Source organism: Penicillium argentinense, assembly GCF_028826775.1.
Source record: "Penicillium argentinense strain IBT 30761 chromosome Unknown utg000004l_segment0_segment0, whole genome shotgun sequence".
In the NCBI taxonomy this organism is placed as follows: Eukaryota; Fungi; Ascomycota; class Eurotiomycetes; order Eurotiales; family Aspergillaceae; genus Penicillium; species Penicillium argentinense.
The window spans coordinates 3,391,546-3,409,705 of NW_026622663.1; the positions used below are offsets into that span (position 1 = coordinate 3,391,546).

The 18,160-nt window shown below is 52.0% G+C and overlaps 6 protein-coding genes across 6 annotated transcripts; 4 read left to right on the forward strand and 2 right to left on the reverse strand.

The window, feature by feature from the left end:
• Positions 1-162: 162 nt before the first annotated feature.
• Positions 163-1,787, forward strand: N7532_004190 (uncharacterized protein; the record flags this gene model as incomplete). Its single annotated transcript, XM_056616684.1, has 3 exons — positions 163-1,249; positions 1,306-1,690; positions 1,745-1,787. 3 exons carry the CDS (start codon positions 163-165, stop codon positions 1,785-1,787), a joined length of 1,515 nt encoding a protein of 504 aa, XP_056477041.1.
• A 923-nt stretch (positions 1,788-2,710) lies between these two features.
• N7532_004191 (uncharacterized protein) lies at positions 2,711-5,232 on the reverse strand (the record flags this gene model as incomplete). Its single annotated transcript, XM_056616685.1, has 2 exons — positions 2,711-4,964; positions 5,027-5,232. The coding sequence occupies 2 exons, from the start codon at positions 5,230-5,232 to the stop codon at positions 2,711-2,713; spliced, it is 2,460 nt and encodes an 819-aa protein (XP_056477042.1).
• Positions 5,233-5,869: 637 nt separating this feature from the next.
• N7532_004192 (uncharacterized protein) lies at positions 5,870-9,046 on the forward strand (the record flags this gene model as incomplete). The annotated part of the gene is made up of 2 exons (XM_056616686.1): positions 5,870-5,889; positions 6,154-9,046. The coding sequence occupies 2 exons, from the start codon at positions 5,870-5,872 to the stop codon at positions 9,044-9,046; spliced, it is 2,913 nt and encodes a 970-aa protein (XP_056477043.1).
• Positions 9,047-9,402: 356 nt separating this feature from the next.
• Positions 9,403-10,420, forward strand: N7532_004193 (putative mitochondrial methylglutaconyl-CoA hydratase (Auh); the record flags this gene model as incomplete). Its single annotated transcript, XM_056616687.1, has 2 exons — positions 9,403-9,767; positions 9,850-10,420. 2 exons carry the CDS (start codon positions 9,403-9,405, stop codon positions 10,418-10,420), a joined length of 936 nt encoding a protein of 311 aa, XP_056477044.1.
• Positions 10,421-11,414: 994 nt separating this feature from the next.
• Positions 11,415-16,460, forward strand: N7532_004194 (uncharacterized protein; the record flags this gene model as incomplete). The annotated part of the gene is made up of 4 exons (XM_056616688.1): positions 11,415-11,723; positions 11,791-12,421; positions 12,473-12,523; positions 12,907-16,460. The coding sequence occupies 4 exons, from the start codon at positions 11,415-11,417 to the stop codon at positions 16,458-16,460; spliced, it is 4,545 nt and encodes a 1,514-aa protein (XP_056477045.1).
• Positions 16,461-17,006: 546 nt separating this feature from the next.
• Positions 17,007-18,071, reverse strand: N7532_004195 (uncharacterized protein; the record flags this gene model as incomplete). Its single annotated transcript, XM_056616689.1, has 1 exon — positions 17,007-18,071. The coding sequence occupies one exon, from the start codon at positions 18,069-18,071 to the stop codon at positions 17,007-17,009; it is 1,065 nt and encodes a 354-aa protein (XP_056477046.1).
• Positions 18,072-18,160: the final 89 nt, after the last annotated feature.

Genomic DNA, 18,160 nt, shown 5'->3' on the forward strand with positions numbered 1-18,160 from the left:
CCCTTGTCATGCCTCGAGGCTCCAATATTGACGCTATTCAACTTGCCATCTCGATCACCACTCCACACCCATCAAAACCCCCTGGTTGTGGACATGACCTCATAAGAAAAATATTTTCTCAAGCGATGCTACGGGTACTACTTCCGATCGATTCCGATAACCATGCCGCTCCGCACCGCTTCTCATAGTCTGACCCGCAGAACAACGAAGGATGGAAGGAAGAGAACATTGTCGACGGTCTCCAATACTACTACAACTACTCAGGCTGGACCTGGGGATGCCTCCAAACATGGTGAAAAAGGATCAAGTGGGCCAAATAAGGCGTTGAAATCACAGAAGCCCGCAGAGCCTCCAGTGGAAGCGATCGCCGAACCGACAAAGAAAGTCCCCGATGTATTTCAATTCTTGGATGAGAATGATGATTCATCGTCGGAATCATCATCGTCATCGGAATCAGAATCCTCTGATTATGAAGCGCCTCCAGTCTCCGCACAATCCGTCGCGAAGATCCAGTCTCCCAAGCCGCGAACAAATCCTACCTCGCATGCCTTACTGGCGGAAACCAATACATCCCCAAAGGCACCGACCATTCCTATATCTGCCATCCCGTCAAGAAGCCCTAGTGACTCGCGACCGCCACCACCGGCGCCCTCGGCGCCTGCTCCAACAGCGAATCAATGGCAGGTAACGCGAAAGCAGCCTCCAAAATCTTCTGCCACAGGCTTCTATGATACTTCGGAGGCGGAGACTTCCCCTCTACCGGCAAAGCGCCAGTTGCAGATATCTCGACCTGAAAGTTACTATACGTCATCAAGGGACATGGTGCATCGGCCATCTCTGCCGCCATCACCCCCTAGCAGTCCTGAAGATAGTATACATCGGGGAACTCCATCAAAACGAAGAAGCTCCAGTGCTTCACAAATCTCATCGGGATATGGAGTGGTTGCCTCACATCTCACCCACTCTGCGAAAGAAGAGAAAGCAGGGTTTCCACCACTGTATCGGCGCTTTGGGGCCGTGAACCACCGCGTCCTGTTGTACCTCCAAGACGAGATCTCCCAGATGGAAGAAGATCTTCAGGCACTTGATGAGTATGAGGAGATGCATCGGGTTGCAACTGCGGAAAAAGAGGGCACAAAACCCATGCCTGCTTCCAGGCGCATGGACGTTCAGTCCCAGGCCTACTCTTCGCTGCATTATCGCCGCATGGAATTGATGGCGGCTCTGACCCAGAAAATCGAACAGTACAGTAAGTCTTCTGGACCATTCACATGCAAAGGGAATACGATATTAATCTAGAGTTAGACAACGCCCTCAGTTCGTACAGCAAAGTTTTGCAAACACTACCACTTGCCTCTGAAGACGACATCCAGAATTATAGATCGTGGATGAAGGCACACAACCCCATTGCAGCAGCCGAGACTAGATTTCTGGACCAAGATGCCGATCTTCTGTCTCTGGCTCCACGGCTAGCAGCGTCCGCAGCTGCGGCACCGGTCTACATGGCCATCTTCATTGCGTCTGGTGCCCTTCTCCTGCCTCTACTAGCATTCAGCATGATTGCAGAATTCTCGGGCCGGCTGGTCGTTGTGACAGTTACCGGCGGTGCAGCCGCAGCTATCGCAGCGAACTATTCCGCAGGGATTGACACCCTAGTGGACTCGAGAGATGGTTGGAGGTGTACAATGCTGTATGTATTGACTCCCCTGTTTTTCTTCGGATCATACTTCTGACGCTTTCATAGGTATTTCGGTTTCATGACCATTGCCGCCATGTTCATACCTTAGGACTAGCACAACCACCGACGACGACTGACGAATTCCCTTTGTCGAATCACCTTGCACGGATATCTCGGTTTCAGCGTCTGTCTGATTTACAGCGACGCATTGCTTTGGATGTACAGCCTTTCGTCCACAAGCAACTTATCCAGTCGTGTACTTCCAACAAACAGAAATGCACGATTCAATATCAAAGAGAACTGGCGTTTCCACTTTCGGCATTCCACTTTTTGTTTTCTTTCATTGTGCTATATTCAAGTGGATGGAATCTACTGGGTCCTGGTATGGACTACGAGCATTGGGACGGGGATACAGCGGATCGGAAACTAGGTGTTGGTAATTTTGACTTGCTCAAGTCTTTGATGACACTTAAGCTTATGTATGATGTCTGAGAAATTCATGAATATTGGGATTGCAACCCCATCATAACATTGAACTTTGGCAAAACCAGTTGATTCCAGGATGGCCGCTTGACCAGCCTGCTAATAGTAGCTTCTTATAAGAATACATTGATTGAATTTGTATGAAAGCGAAAGCAAACTTCTAAAACGAGCACCGTAAAATTCGAAGTGGCAACCATTGGGAAACCGGCTTTTCATAAGTAGCTCTTACCACCCGGACTAGACTCATCTTTAAAAACCATCCACGCGCCGATCGCCGCTGCCGAGATAACACCGGGACAAAAAAAAAATGAAGCAGATGGCATAATACCGCAGAGATATGAAAGAGACCATTAAAAACACAGTGGAGAAAGGGAGAAAAAAGAACAGAAAGGGCATTGACGAGACAGATCCATCTGAATTCACGCACTTCTTGCAAGTCTGTAATTGAAAAGAAAACTGAGGATATGACGTAGGCGAGAAAACCGACTCAGTATGTCTGGGAAAGGGTACAATTGCTGCTGTGATATGGTCTTACAGGGCGATGGCTTCTCATGATGGGACAGGAGTGCCATTCTGCTTGCTTCCCGGAGTAAGGCTGCCCTCTTGAGATTGACGAGCCTCGAAGCCGTGCGGCTGTGGCGTGGAGGAGCTCTGCCTCTGTTGCGCAGCAGCATATTGTGTCCTGGCGGCCTGTTCGGCAGCACTGCGAGCGTGGATTGCAGCAGCTGCACTGTTCGAGTAGTGACCCTGTGACGGTGATCCGCGTGCGTACGGGGGTGTAGGAACTGCGCCGGCATTCGCATAAGGAGTGCGGGTTTGCGGAGTGGCATTGTATCCAGCCGGTTGTCCGGGCCGGGGTGTGTAGGGCTGAGGGGATTGTGCGAAGCCATTGGAGGGAGGACGTTGGAACTGGGGTGCATTATTGGCTTGGCCATAATGCTGGTTCCCTTGCGCATACTGTTGTGGGGTATTGTACACAGGTCGTTGAGAAGGTGTGCTGGGCGGCCGTCCGCCGGCATAGCCGGGGGTGAAATTACCAGCATTGGATGGTTGTCGTCCATGTTGAGGTGTTGGGAAATTTGGTCGCGGTGGTACTTGAGCATTGGCAGACATAGCACGTTGGTTGTACACAGGGGGAGGCCCTTGGTAGCCGCCAGGTCGGGGTGCAGAGGGCGTTGAGGTCCGATTCGCGTTCGCAGCTGCCGCAGCCATTGCTGCATTGCGTTCTTGATGTAGTGTAAAATCGTCCCTCTCCATAGTCCCACTGTAGTCCGAATTTTCGACCAAGATCTTCTGGCTGATGTTCAGTTCCGCTAGTTGATCGCCATCGAGCTTCGCAATGGCATAAGGTGGCAGATTGCCAATGATAGCAAGAAGGCTGGCCTTAAGTGTTTCGTAAACGTCTCTTTCTGCGTCAGACGGTGCCTCTGGATCATGAACCTCTGGCACAGGAGTTTCCTTGGATTCGGTATTGGTATTGTCGCCCTCGGAAGATGGGAGTGTTAGATGACGGATTTTCTGGTAGGAGCTTAGAGTATCCAACAGGTCGGAGATTTCGGCGAGCAGTTCTTCAACCTCTCTGGATTCTGGGTCGACATTGCTAGATTCATTCTGCTCGGAAAGATTGACGGCGAAGTCTTCCGGATTGAATGACTTGACCATTTCTTCAAGTGCGCTTTCATCAAGGTCACCAATACTTCCAGGCTGTGCTGTTGTGACTTCTTCGTCCTCATTTTGGAGGGAGAGCAAGGCACGCAAACGTTTGGAGCCACGCTTCTCCCACCAGACCATGTTCTTCGCATCATGTTGGACGACGGACTCGGAGCTGTCGTAAGACGGCGCAAAAGACGAATACACACCCTGCAACAGTGACGACTCATCGTCTGTCAAAATTGCCGGATCTCCGCCCTTTGGGCCGGAGTATCCACCGGGATTTTGCTTGTCGGCACGAGCCCAGAACGATGGCGATGATGTGACACCACCGTATCGCAACCAATGGCCCGAAGGAAGTGGCGCGAGAGCATAGCTGCTGCGTTCGTCATAGAGCGACCTGGGGTTAAACATGGCATCGAAAGGATCGATCCACGAAACCGAGGTGCTGCGATTGCTCCGTCTCCGGGGACGTTCTAGCTGGGGTAAGCCTGTGCGAGGGGCGAAGACCTCGCCAAACGTTCTCTTTCGCGGCTGCGAAGCCGAGTCCAGGTTATAAGGAACCACTTTAGTGGTGGAGATCCCGTTGGGCAAACCGCCCTCGCGAAGTTCTCCTTGAACCTCGACAAACTTCTCCTCGTCCACATCAGACGACGGCAGCGGCATCTTCACAGATTTTTGCAAACTCGAGAACAGCTGTTTGGGATGTGCGGGGGTCGAAGCATTCCCAAAGATAGTCAGAGCTTGCTTGTCTTCACGAGCACCGACGTGAGCCACTGTGGACAGAATCTGGTCGTCTGAATCGTCATCCGGGGATTCGGCCTTGACATCGGGCTGATTGACGAATGACTGTCCGATCAAGCTATTCATATGTTTCTTGAAGGCCGCAATGCGATTCACAACCTCATTCAAAGGTGTGCCATCGGGGTTGGTACTGCCATTTGACTGGTTCTGGTTGCGCTCAATCACAGCAGAAGACGCTCGTTCAATATCGGCCAGGAACTCCTGCAGGGTATTGTAACGTCCCGATTCGACTCTGCTCTGCACATTCGACGTCTCGTGATCGCTTGAAACCTTTGCGCGCTTCGCCCGGGGCTTGGTAGTTGATGTTGGAAATGGGCAGGAAAGGAGCTTGAGATTGTTGGAGTCATGCCTGTCCAATTGTCAGTAAGAATTTAACTGGAATTTATCGCTACACAGGGATGGTAAACTCACTTGACTAGAAGTTGGACGAGATTCCGTAGATTCTCGTGAAGATTCGTTTTCTCATGCGGCGCCGAAGAGCTGGACTCAGGTCCCACCTTTTCGTCCTGCACCGAACGCTTTCTTTTTCCTGGGGTCGCGGATAGGTTTGTTTCAGGACGAGGTTCACCATTGATAGCGGCGACAGGTGTCGCGTTCCCAGACTCGTCGGCGCTCATGGTTGCCAAGTCGCGTCAGGGCGGCGATGGAACAGGACTTTCTCAGACGCGGTCCTCTCCCGACTGAACTGGGTTGTAGATGTCTTTGCAATATCCGTAGAGATCCTCAGGAGGACGCGACCGCCTGGCGATTGTTCGGAAGTTAATCAAGGTCGTTGGTGGTTCCTGGCCTCGTCAGGAACTGGTGCTCGACCGGTCTTAGATGCAAGGTCCGGCGCAAGATCGAGAAACGATGGGGTCGCGACAGAGGGACAACAGGAAAGTGAATGCCTCCAGTGGCGAGAAGGATTTGGGAAATGAGGTGTGAGTCGTGGATATCGAGCAGGGACCTCACTCAGGACACAATGGGCAAAGTTGGTACCCAAGCGCTGGTGAAGGTGGTTCTGTCAAGGCGAGGCGGATTCCGTTCGTTCGTGAGACGAGAATGCGCGCCTTCCCGAAAACCGTAGGTGACGATCGTGCACGTGACCGCGGATGGATCCATTTCTGCCGGCCGCGTTTTTGATGCTCGGTTCGATCTATTTTTCGCTACCTTGCACGCTCTACGTCCAGTTTTATTAGGCAGCTTCTCAGGGCCGCGAGCACTGCTAGAAGCTTGCTTGATGATTACATTCATGGATGTCACCCGCTCTCAATCATGTCCGAGGCCTTTCGGGGGTACCCTCGCTGAGAGCAACGCATTCGCTTGGCCATCGCTGGCGCCAGGTACTTTGACAATGGCCTTGTGGAGCTAGGAAAATAGTTGGGCTAATGAAGAATTGTTGAATACGAACAGGCCTACTGTCGCGATAAACGCCTCATTGCACGTCGACCGAGTTGTCCACTACGGAATACACCTCGTGGTGCTCATCGTTCGTTTGGGACCAAAGCTTGTCTTTCTTACCCTGAGAGCCTCAGTTCTAGATTGAATGACAATTGCAGAAGCCATTCAAACGAAAATTCAAGCTCTTTATCCCAAACCTCTCGTCCTTCGATATCACAAGCCCCGGAACCACCGGATACATTAAAGCTCAACACGAAACAGCGCGGGCCAAAGAACGCACCGGAGCTCTCGAGATATAAACGGGGGAAGAGACGGGAATTGAAGCAAATTCCTACGCCTTCCGAATACCTAAGCAAAACCCTTCAGAAACATGTGTTCGGACGCGGCGAGCAGTCGAGTCTCCGCACTTTCAACCACGGTGCAAGGGTAACATATGGACGACCCCTGCAGACCGTATCTCTGCAATCTATTCTTGCGGAATATATACGACTCGTGGACCCATTACTCTCGGGTTCTTCCTCGCACGCTACCCTGTCAGAGGTGGGCAATAATTTGGATGCTGCACTCATCCGTGTCTTCAAACCCGATACCTATCATTATCTCAATGCGCGAGGCTACGATGTCGAAGATGTTGTTTCGTGGGCATGGGTTCTGAAAAGCCCAACTGCTCGTCAGGCGGTCTCGCGGATGTTTGTTTTAGAAGCTGACGGCGCAACAAGACATGGCCCGGGTGTTCCTATATTTATTCCTATTTTTCTGTTGAAGGAGCACCACCTCGATGCACGCTCTTTTCGTCTGCTTCTCGTCCATTCCCTGCACCTAATGAGTGGTCATCGCCTGCCAGCTGCCAGCCTTCTACAGCGAATTCCTCCAAACACTATCGAAGAGCTACCTCTTGGTAAATCCCCTGCACGGATAACCCTGGGGACTTGCGTAATCATTGTTGATCGCTTAGTTCGACATGCGCGACAAGTCTGGCCTCGTGCTCTTCCCACGATCGCAACCGTATTCGCTCGATTCTTGACAAGACCTTACTCGGAAAAGACCAAGATCTCGAACCTCGACCGGCAAAAAATTGATCGTGGTAGCACCAATATTTTTAATACCTGTCTCTGGCTGCTTTCACTACCCACCAAAGTGAATCCTTTTCGATCAGCCTCCATCCAGCAGCAGGCGCAGTTCGAACTTCTCAAGTCCATGGCATCTCATAAGCCGGTTCTTCCTCTTTCGCGAAAAGGATATCAATCCATCGTTGCTGTTCAACTAGCTCACAAGAAAACAGAAGCTGAGCGACAGTCTGCTGAACTGAAGTCTCCCTCGTGGCCACCGTGGAAGGAAGAAAAGCTAGGCATGGATGCTCAACGTGGAAATGATGGATTGAGAAGTCGCGCGATGAACGTATTGTCGCAAATGGCAGAAGCCGGGTATTCACATCAAGTCTGGGAGAAAGCCTCCACGATCCTGGCCGGCTGGGACACCGACCGAAGCCCAACCATTCAAACAAGAACTCTCGTCCACCCTACCGGGACTCTCTTTAAACCCGACACCGATGAACCTGATCTTTCAACTGCCGTTTGGGTTGCTCGAATCCGTGCTACGAGAACGATTCGCGAAGCTTGGGCCTGCTTTTTAGCTTACCAAGATCAGGGCCTTCCTCCCGAATCTGCTATCTACGTAGAAATGATTGTGAAGTTGATTTACCGGCAGGTGGCGATTCGAAGACGATTTGATGAAACAAAACATGCCTTACCAGGCGATGGTCCTGAAGTCCATGCCGAACCTGCTTCTGCTCGTGACGTTATTTACGTACGGACAGAACCACCGACCGTGGAGCATTTGCTTGCCGAGATGTTTTCCCATGGGTTCCGTCCTTCTGGGAAATTTCTAGCTCTTTTGCTCCGAACTGCCCCGAACTTGCGTACGGGGTTGGAGTATTTGCGACGCAGTGACCTGGCAAAAACTCAACTGGCAGCATTGTGCGTGATTTGGGGCCAGCCATCACAGTGTCCGGTGCCTTATGTCAAGGCTCTCGGTTCAATACCAGATGGAGTCTTTCTCTCGTTCATCAAGCTTATGTGTACTCATTCTAAGTCAATCCGCAAGAGAATGGGCAGCAAGGAAGTCCTGTCCCCCAATGACTTCCCGGCTCTTACCGAGAACACGCAAGTCTGCGAGCCTCTTGCTGCCCTCTCCGATTTCCAGGAGGACATGGGTCAATGGAAGCATCCTCGGACCCTGTGGCATGCTGTTCAGCTGGTCAAACTACGACAGCCGCCCAGCCATGCTGCTTGGGTCCACATCCTTGACACCATGAGCGTTGAACGTGTCAGCAAAAAGCATACAGACCGAACTCGTTGTCTTTATCGCATTATCGGATGGCATGAAACTCTGGCTGTCTTGCAGTGGATGAAACATCGAAATGTGGATCCCGGATCGCAAGGGTTCAAAGCCTTGTGTATAGCATTCAAGAAGGCCGTCGATGCTGGCATGAGATATCCTGGAGTTTCCGATGAGGCCTCCAGCCTGATCCAAAGAGCTGCGCATGGCGATGAATATGCAAATCCCGAGCCAGAGCACGAGCTCGATACTTTCAACCCCATGGTGGAAACTGGCCTCCAAATCCTCAAGGCTGAGTTTGAGCGCCTTGTGCTTCCGGCCTCGGGCATGCCAGACCTTGCAGAGCAAAGCATTTTTGTGGCAGGCAACACAGACGAGTCTCAGCCCTGCATCCCTCAAGGTCTTCACGTTCCATCCTTTGTGACCTTACATTCTTTTGTAGGTGCTCTCGGGATGGCAGGCGACGACGAAGCCTTGCTTCACCTGCTTCGATGGATGAGTCATTCTGCTGCTGAGCTGGGCGAAGCTTCCATGGAGCGCCAGAACGGGAACAAAAACATTCGTCTTACCCTAGTGGCTATACGGATGTATCTGGAACAGTTGCGATCGGATTCGAATGTACAGGAGGCATTCAAGATCATCAGCCAGACACCAGGCTGGGAGTGGCCTAGTGATGAGGAAGTAGAAGGCTATGGCGCAGGATTGTACAAATAGTGTATTTCTACTAGTTTTTGCTTTAAATATGATACCCCCACGTATATCTTCACCATCGCAGTCGAGCCATGACAATCTTCCTTAAGCGTAGCATAATATCCACGTCTTCGAACGAAGGCGTTCAGTACTACTACTACGCAGTACTGCAGTCTGTTGGAGTTGCATGCATCGTTTCGAGGTCCTTCCGACCGCCCGGCCACCCTCGGCCACCCTCGGCGCAGCTTCCCCACACTCGAGCTCCCACTTCTTCGCTCCTACTTCTTCGCTCCTCCCCGTTGCGGTGCTCTGTACAACCAACCGTTATCAGCTCTCCCCGTGATTGAGTCACTAGATTCTTCTCAAGTCGAATCCTAGAGATGGCTACAAAACTGTCACCGCGGCTCGTCCGTCTGGCCACCAACCCACACCTGGCGCGCCCAGCCTCGGCTTTCACCCGGGTCTTCGTCTCGCGATACAGCACCAGTGTCGACAGCGATATCATCCTTACACAGCAAATCCCAGCTCCCGGATCTGGACATGTGCGTGTGCTTCAACTTAACCGACCCAATGCCCGCAATGCAATCTCGCGTGAGCTGCTCGAAAACCTGTCGACGCAGGTGAGCTCCATCGCTGCGGAAAAAGGCAACGGACCCACTCGGGCATTGGTTGTCGCAAGTAACGTCGATGCGGCATTCTGCGCAGGCGCAGATTTAAAGGAGCGCGCCAAAATGACACCTGCCCAGTGAGTAATTCCTACTGCTCACGTGGCTTCTGTCATTTCCCTGTGAAACTCGACTAACCGGTGGTCACGCTCCGGAAAACAGAACGGAAGACTTCCTCCTCAAGCTCCGCAGTACCTTCAAAAACCTCGCCGAACTAGAGATCCCCACCATCTCTGCCGTCTCGTCTATGGCCCTGGGTGGAGGCCTTGAGCTGGCTTTGTGCACTCACCTCCGCGTCTTCGGCTCCTCCAGCACCGTTGGTCTGCCCGAGACCCGCCTTGCGATTATTCCCGGTGCGGGTGGTACTTACAGACTGCCGGGGCTGATCGGTATCCCCCGGGCTCGCGACCTCATCCTGACAGGCCGGCGAGTCTACGGCCCCGAGGCCTACTTCATGGGGCTTTGCGATCGCCTGGTGGAGGTGCTGCCCGAGGAAGCGACCCAGGACGGTGTTGCCCGCGAAAAGGTTCTCCGCGAAAGCATCAAGCTGGCTTTGGATATTTGTGAGGGTGGTCCCATTGCCTTGAAACAGGCTCTGATTGCCGTGCAGGGAGCTGCCTTGGGCGAGGTGGCCGAGAACGCCGCCTACGAAGGAGTCATTGAGACAGAGGATCGCTATGAGGCGCTGCGCGCTTTTGCGGAGAAGCGGAAGCCCGCTTTCCGGGGGCGGTAGATTGCGTGTAGTCCCAAAATAGAAAGAAGGAAGGCTGTGATGTACTGCCAATGATGATCTGTGCCTGACCTTGACGCACTGCTATTTGTACCCATAATATCTGTATTATAATGGCTGCCTGATTTAGTTCTATAACTGCATATCAAGATCGAAGTTCAGTCCTATGGATGAGATCATTTGCATTCTGGAGGTATCTCCCCTACCTTATACCTGGTAGGTATGTGTCCCGAGAACTACCATCTATCACAAGCGCACCCACATTGTTTACAGTACCCTACTACTAGTCCCCTGATCTAGGATTGAGCTTCTCAGAAATGCTTAGTTCTGCCGGAACGGTCGATCATCCGAGAATCCTGGATCAGGCTTGAACAATGACGCTGTTTGGTCACGCGTCTCGATGTGGAGTGCAGAGGCATCTCCATATGGGGTAGCCGCGCAAGGTGGGAACCCAAGCTGCCCTCACCTGCCCGCTTTCCCCAAGCTTCGGCCTGCAACCTCCAATCTTCATCTTAGCCTGACTCGGACCTGCGCAAGGACCGATCCCGATCCGATTTGTCGTCTAGGAGGGTTGCTACCGCCTGCATGACTCATGAGCAGGCGTCGAGATCCTTCCGGGCGCAACTTCGGGCATTTTGAACCGGGGTTCCTGCATCATTCTGCAACATTCGGCACATCGACCGTGGCGCAGTTTCGCCCTTGGCCCCCAAACAGGGTGAAAGGTGCCTAGTGTCGACTCTGGACAAGTGGCTGCGAGGGCTGTTGATCGAGTCAAACGAGCTGCCTGCAAGGTTCGATCCACTCTGGAGCGTACCCTGGGCCCAGTCACCCGGGAGGGTCAGGGGAACATCTATGTAAATCGACACGATCACCTGCAGCCGCGATCCGCCTTTCCCCCTTTATATATGACAGAGATCGCTCTAATTTGCCCTCTCCACATACCCTTCAGTTGAAAAGCGAGAAGCATGGATTTTGCTCTGATCTGACCCTTTGAGATATGTCCGAGTCTCGCCCGTTCAAGCCCTTTGGCTTGACACAGGTCTACGCTCCCCGCAATGGGACCCCCACCGTCGACATCGTCCTCGTCCACGGTCTCAATGGCCACCCCCATGATTCCTGGACCAGCAAGTCAACAGGCTGCTTCTGGCCGGCCGATCTGCTACCGGATATCCTGGCGCCTCTCCGTCCTCGCATCCTAAGCTATGGATATAATGCGAATGTCACTGCCTTTACGGACGGCACGTCGCGAGACTCGATCGTGAGCCACGCAGAAACACTAGCTTCAAACTTGGCTGCCAACCGCAATGTATGGGCCCTGGCCCTCCTCGCATATCTCAGAACAACAGACAGTACTAACTTTCATCTTTTCATAGCTACGAAGCTGCGCCGACCGCCCGATCATTTTCGTCTGTCACTCGCTCGGTGGATTGGTCGTCAAGCGCGCCCTGATCTACAGCCGAAGCTTATTGAACGAGAAAACCGAACACCTCCGCTCCGTATACGTCTCGACCTTTGGTATCCTCTTCCTCGGCACCCCGCATAATGGCTCCGATGTCGCGAAATGGGGCCTACTGTTGCACAACATCTGCAATGCCGTTCTACCTAAAAAGTTTATGGAAGCCTCCCCGCAGCTTGTCAAGGCTTTGCGCACAAACAATGAGACCTTACAGCATATAAACAGCTTGTTCGCCGATATTATGGGACGGTTTCATATTTACCTTCTTCACGAAACCCGTTCAACCGATGTTCGGGGGACGCGTGAGATCATTGTCGATGAACACTCGGCTGCACCTTACCTTGAGGGTGTAGAGCGGATGGGGATTGAGGCAGACCACAGTCATATGTGCAAGTTTGACGACGAGAATGCCGCGGGATATGAGGTGGTTGCTGAAGCCCTTCTTCGATATTCTCGCCAGGCTCCTTCGATCATTGCGGATCGATGGGTTGAGGAGAGGAAAACCCGTGCTGTCGAGAAGCAAGCCAAAGCTAGGGAAATATATAACGGTGAGTCTCAGTCTTGGTGAAATCACCCTCAATCCTTACTGACGGTTGCAGATAGAGTAGATGACCCGATCGGACAATCTATGCCGGATCTGAATTCTACTGGTAGGGCACTCCCTCCCCCGGAAGAAGCAGTGACTTTGAGAGATTATGAAGTCGAGGAGCCACCGGTTGAAAATATTTTCCCTCGGCGATGACATTCGATGGGCTTTGACTATTTACTTTGCACATCACTTTGAATGATTTGCGTTTGGTGCGCTTGCTCTGTTCCGCGAACGCTCCCCAGATTTCCATCTTGGTATTGCTTATGTTGTTGCTACTCCTCCGTCCGACGAACTCCCTTTCCTGTACCTTAACTTATTGTGGTTGATTCCGCGGTGGCTCCCGTCTACCTCATTTTCCTCAAATTAGCTGATACTATCCATCCCACTCAATGAATTGTTTCTTCAAGCAAGTCAGATTTGATTGACTCTTCTTCTCTGCAATAGGTCGCTCCATTCTTGCGCTGCCCCGTGCCCCAGCTACCGAAGGCCGCAGCTCTCCTGTATCCGACGTAAGCAACAGCGGTACCCTGTCTTTTTCGCAATGCTCCCATACCAAGGACCCTCCTCTTTTCGTTGCACCGGCAGGATTTCATCCAAATGCAACCTTTTTCGGAATGCAAAAAGAGCTAGAAATTCTCCACAGCCGCTTGTTCAAGGCGAGATCACGACCAGATCGCACCATGGCCGTTCTGATTTCTGGCGTACCCGGGTCAGGGAAGACACACTTAGCGCGTCAGTATGTCTTCTCACAGCGCGAGTGTTATACCGGTGGCATATTTTGGATCGATGCAAAGTCTCGCGAAAGTGCTGCCAAGTGCTTCTGGGAAATTGCACAGGCAGCGACATTGGTTGACAGCAAAGACACCATTGAGTCGGGATACCAGGAGTCTCGGGGCTACATTAACGCAGTGAGAAGCTGGTTACAGACACGACACGATTGGCTCCTGGTCTTCGACGGTATCACTTTCGACCATGACGAGGATATCAACGAGTTCAAACCCTTCCTACCCTGGAACCAGAGATGCAGTATCATGTACACCTCTATTGATACGACTCTACGGAAAAAGCAGCGCCTCTTCGAGCCATATTGTTTAACCATGCCTCGAATGCTCGTTGATGACGCATGTAAGCTTCTGTTCAAGGACTTAGGCATTAAAAAGCCTACGAAAGAACAAAATGCGAAGGCTATCGAGTTGGTTGAACATTACGAATGCTTGCCTCTAGCAATTCACGCCATCGGACATCGTCTCAACGCGACACGCAAGCCAATCGAAAAATATCACGTTAAACATCAGGTCACAGACAAGAAGCTCGCCGAGCCCTTCCTGGGAATTATGAACGACTTGTATCGTCTGCAACAACACCAAGCTCTAAACCTCATCAATCTGCTCTCATTCCTCGGTCACCATGTCCCTGTGGGATTGCTCAATCTTGGAAAGCATGAAATGTCTATCGAGAATGCAGATATTCTTAGCAGTGCCCAACTCGGCGAGGACCCTGATCTGGATACTACACTCGGCACTCTAATCCACTATGGCTTAATTGAGCGAACTTCCGATTTTGATTCCATTATTCAGCAAAATGGGTCTGGTCAGCGATCAACTGATGAAGTGAGCACAGACTCTAAGCAGACTCCCGAGCTCACTGGCTCCCAGACGGAAAGCAGTCAAGAAGGGTTCTTCTCTATATACCGTGGCAATAGAACTTTGGATGTAGTCAAAATTCACAGTGTGGTTCAAGGGTTCTGCCGGGACGAGCTTCGTATCAAAGATGACGAGTTCAAGGATCTGGCGAACAAGCATGACCCTGGATTTTATGACTCATGGTTGATCGTTGCCACTCGTTTTCTCTGCAAATCATATGAAACGGCGAAGGAGAGAATGTCCCACTACCATGACTGCGGGCTCGTTCGCGACTATCGCGAATACGAAACTCATGCCTCTCGACTGGCTGAACTCTTCCCCAAAAAGACACTTATGGGCGTTCATCCTCCAGTCCTTCGAGAAGCGCGAGAAAATCTACGACAGCTCATGAGGAGCATCAGCAATCAGATTGACCAGATGTCTCCGAGCTCCTCGCAGGAATATGCTCGGAATCAAAAGTCGGTATTTGACCGGTCAAGCAGCTCATCCTCATCGTTCCCGGAGTCATCGGCAGAAGAGGGCATCTCACGACAGTCAACATGGAATTGGACAGAATCAGGGTCTCCTCGAGCAGAGTCCCCAGAAGAAATTGGTCCTCCTCTTCGGTTCCGATTGGAGACCTTCCCTCCTCATATCTACCGACAAGCCGGATATGAGTCAGAAGAAGGCTATGAAACGGATAAAGAGACACAAGGAGCTGTTCACATCTCCCCGGCCCTATCGCAGATGAGTCAAGTTACCGAGAAACCAAAGCCGTCTCCTGCATCATCGAGCCCACCAGTTCCATACGACGACCAAGGTTGGGAAGTGGTTGATCGGCACACGAAAACACGGCAGTCGAGGGAAAGGCAACCAAGGAAACGAAATAGAGGCCTTCGTCGGCTACGAGGTGCTAGGCCGGCCGTACCACTGGTGAAACTCTCTCAAGTACAAGGAAAGGGATCCTCAAGTCGCATGTCAACAAATGAAGGGGGCCGCTCTACGATTCTAGCTTCAGCGGCGGAAAAAGCGCTGGCCGCTGTTCGCAAATCCAGCAATGGACAAGCTACAGCTGAAATGCCGGAACGAGTTCCAAGCCAATTTGTGTCAGTCAGCAAAGAAAATGTGCCAACTTATGCAAATATTGCAGCCCGTCGCATGCTAGAGGCAGATCTTCCACCAAGACGCCCGGCATCTATGCCCGCCGCGCGTGGAATGGATCAGATATCTGGTTTGCAGATGAAGCCATCTGTGGAATCTCTTGATGGGAGAGGAAGCCATGTTTTTGCATCTCCTTTGGCCCACGAGCTAACCTCGCATGAGCTCATGGTCGAGCCAATTGATCGCTCAACATATAGTGAGCCTGGTCGTGACCTCTATGGCCACCCACTGAATGGCCCCGGTCTTCATACAGCACCTAACTCTCAGGTTCAATCTCGTCGTTCTTCACTTGCAGCGGCATTCGAACCTCCAGCCCGAGATCTATCAGCCAGTGTACCCTCCCTTCTTCCATATCCGGTCTCTATACATGAGCTGTCTCACGACCTATCTGCAAGCACACCATCTCTCCTCCCATACCCACCACCGCCTCTACCATATGATCAGGACATCAGCATAACGATGTCACAAAACCGGCAGAGGCCCGCTATGCCGAGGCCCCCAGTTGCATCCACACCTCCTAATCCAATGCCGATTTCTCATCCATCTGCGGTAATGCCTGGTTCAATGCCTCTCACCCACGGATTCTCGGATAGCCAGGTTCCTCAAGCCTCAGAGCCCCTCGTTCCCGAGTCACTTTCTCGCGGCTCATCTGGGTACTCACACCAGTCCTGGGCCACGGAGCCTGTTAGATACCCTCCGCGGCTTTCACCTCTTCCAAGCTTCCAGCAACCCGCTGAAGTCCCGCATAGTGCATCACCTGCACTCGCACAGCCACGGGCTATTTCAGGAAGAGCCAGTTGGACCAGTGAAATTCCTCGCGCAGGAAGTGCACTCCAGTCCGATTCTCTCTACCCTCCACCACGCCACCAACGACTGGGATCGGTAGACGAGCGATTGCGAGACATGGAGCTAAATTGGCAGCCCGATGTGGAGCCCGCGCATCTCTTGCATCTTGGGAGCCATCGTGTTGACGTGCGTGATGCGCGACAACGATTGCATGAAGCTGGCCTTCTCCAGGTTCCACGACACATCCCTACCTACCAACTCTACCATCCTAATTTGTCTGGTCCCCTGATTCAAGAAGGTGCTCATGTTTATGCACCGGTGGCGGCGCCGGCGCTGGCATCTCCGCCTCAAGCATACGGATTACGTCCGCGAAGTGGAAGCTCGCCGTCGCGTCCTTTGACCCAAGATGGTTTGGGTGTACGGTTCTGAACCTTTTCCGTTGCCGAGCGTTTTTCTACGTTATTTGCTCCAAGTCGCATTTGCTTTTTTTTTTTTTTTTTCCTCATAAAGATTCCCCTTGCACTGATTGGTATCGTTATATTGTTTGTGGGACTGTTTAGCATAAGATTAGATAGATATAATTTCCAAGTTCCGATTGCTCTCCGCCCTTCCTCAATTCTTTTTACCCCTTGTGCTAAGATATGTTGGGGCACCGTGGGAGGAAAAGGCTTCCATGAAGGCTGTAAGAAGTACATGTTCCACGTACACTACGTATATATTCGCATTATGATGAGCTCACAGGTGCAGCTTTCTAAACCCTAAGAACCATTTGAAACGAAAATGAGATTTGAACAGCGTAATACCCTAACAATAAATGGGAAGAGGCAGAGAGTGCCTCGAGGATTAGAGTAGTAAGCTCGGCATATTCAATCATATGTATATCAATGCCAGTTCAGTCCGCACGAGCGGACTTCCCAGTTGAAAAGCAGGATGTGACAGAATCTAAGGCTATATAGACAAAATTCGTGGCAACCGTTATTGCGGTGGCATCTCGATGCCTTCCATGCCTCCCAAGTCATCCCAGAATTCGCTAAAGCTGATGTTCTCCTTCTCGAACATCTGTTGAACCTGGACCATTGTTGATTGCTGTCTTTCCGGGGTAAAACCGCCCGGCCGTGAACTCTCCCACTGGACCAACTCAACCCAGCGAAAGAACAAGTCCTCTTTACCTAAGGCAGCGAGCCTGTCCTTGAAGGTCAGAATTTGATCTCGGTGAGCGTTGCGCTCACGACCGGCAGGCGTGTTCTCATCTGCAACACGCCAGACTAGCCAGCCGTCTGCATCGGTGTGAACCAGCACAGCTGTACGGAACTCGTCGAGCTGAACGCCCTCGCCCTTCCGCGTGAGATCAACCAAGGCATGGGCGCGGATCATGGCCTGGTAATCCAGGTTCCAGTCATCATCGACGAGAAGGTAGCCAGTCTTTCCTAGCCTCTCGGGAGTGACAGCTGCAACAATCTTGTCGCGCATCTTTTCGTCATGACGAATCCACTTATTACGCTCCAGCTTGTGACTCCAGCTTCGGCTACTGCGGCGAACAATGATTTCACGGTCTCGGAATCCGACTGCACGGCGCCAGCGCACGGGGCCCGTGATGAAGTGAAACGGCCAGGACAGGAATAGTGTCACGAGAAAGTAGTCGATCAGAATCGTGCCTGTCCGTCTGAGAATGACCTGTGTGATCTCCATCCAGGAAGCCATTGAGGTATCGAAGCTAAGAGAGCTTTCCATTCCCAAGAAAATTGCAATCAGCGCAGGGTAGGTGCTACATCCCCAGTAGACTCGCAGAGCTATGACGGCAGCCACAACGACGTTGACCACTGATGGCACAAGGAAAGTTTGCCATTTCAGGTCTGTGGCTGTTGTATCGATATGAACCAAGTATACTTCCTCCGGGACGAGCTTTTCGACAAAGGGTTTTAGCACGGCGGGCACTTTTGTAAACGGTGGAATGGGACCAGCGGACGCGGAGCTGGGAGTCGAAGCGCCCGATGAGACCGGCGACGACGCGGGCGTCTTGCGGCGTGATGACTTGGCCATTTCGTTTTATATAATTGTGACTGAGGTTCAATACACGAGTGTTTCTGGAAGCCGTGGCGGGGTTGTTCTGCGAGAGCCTGGTTAAGCCG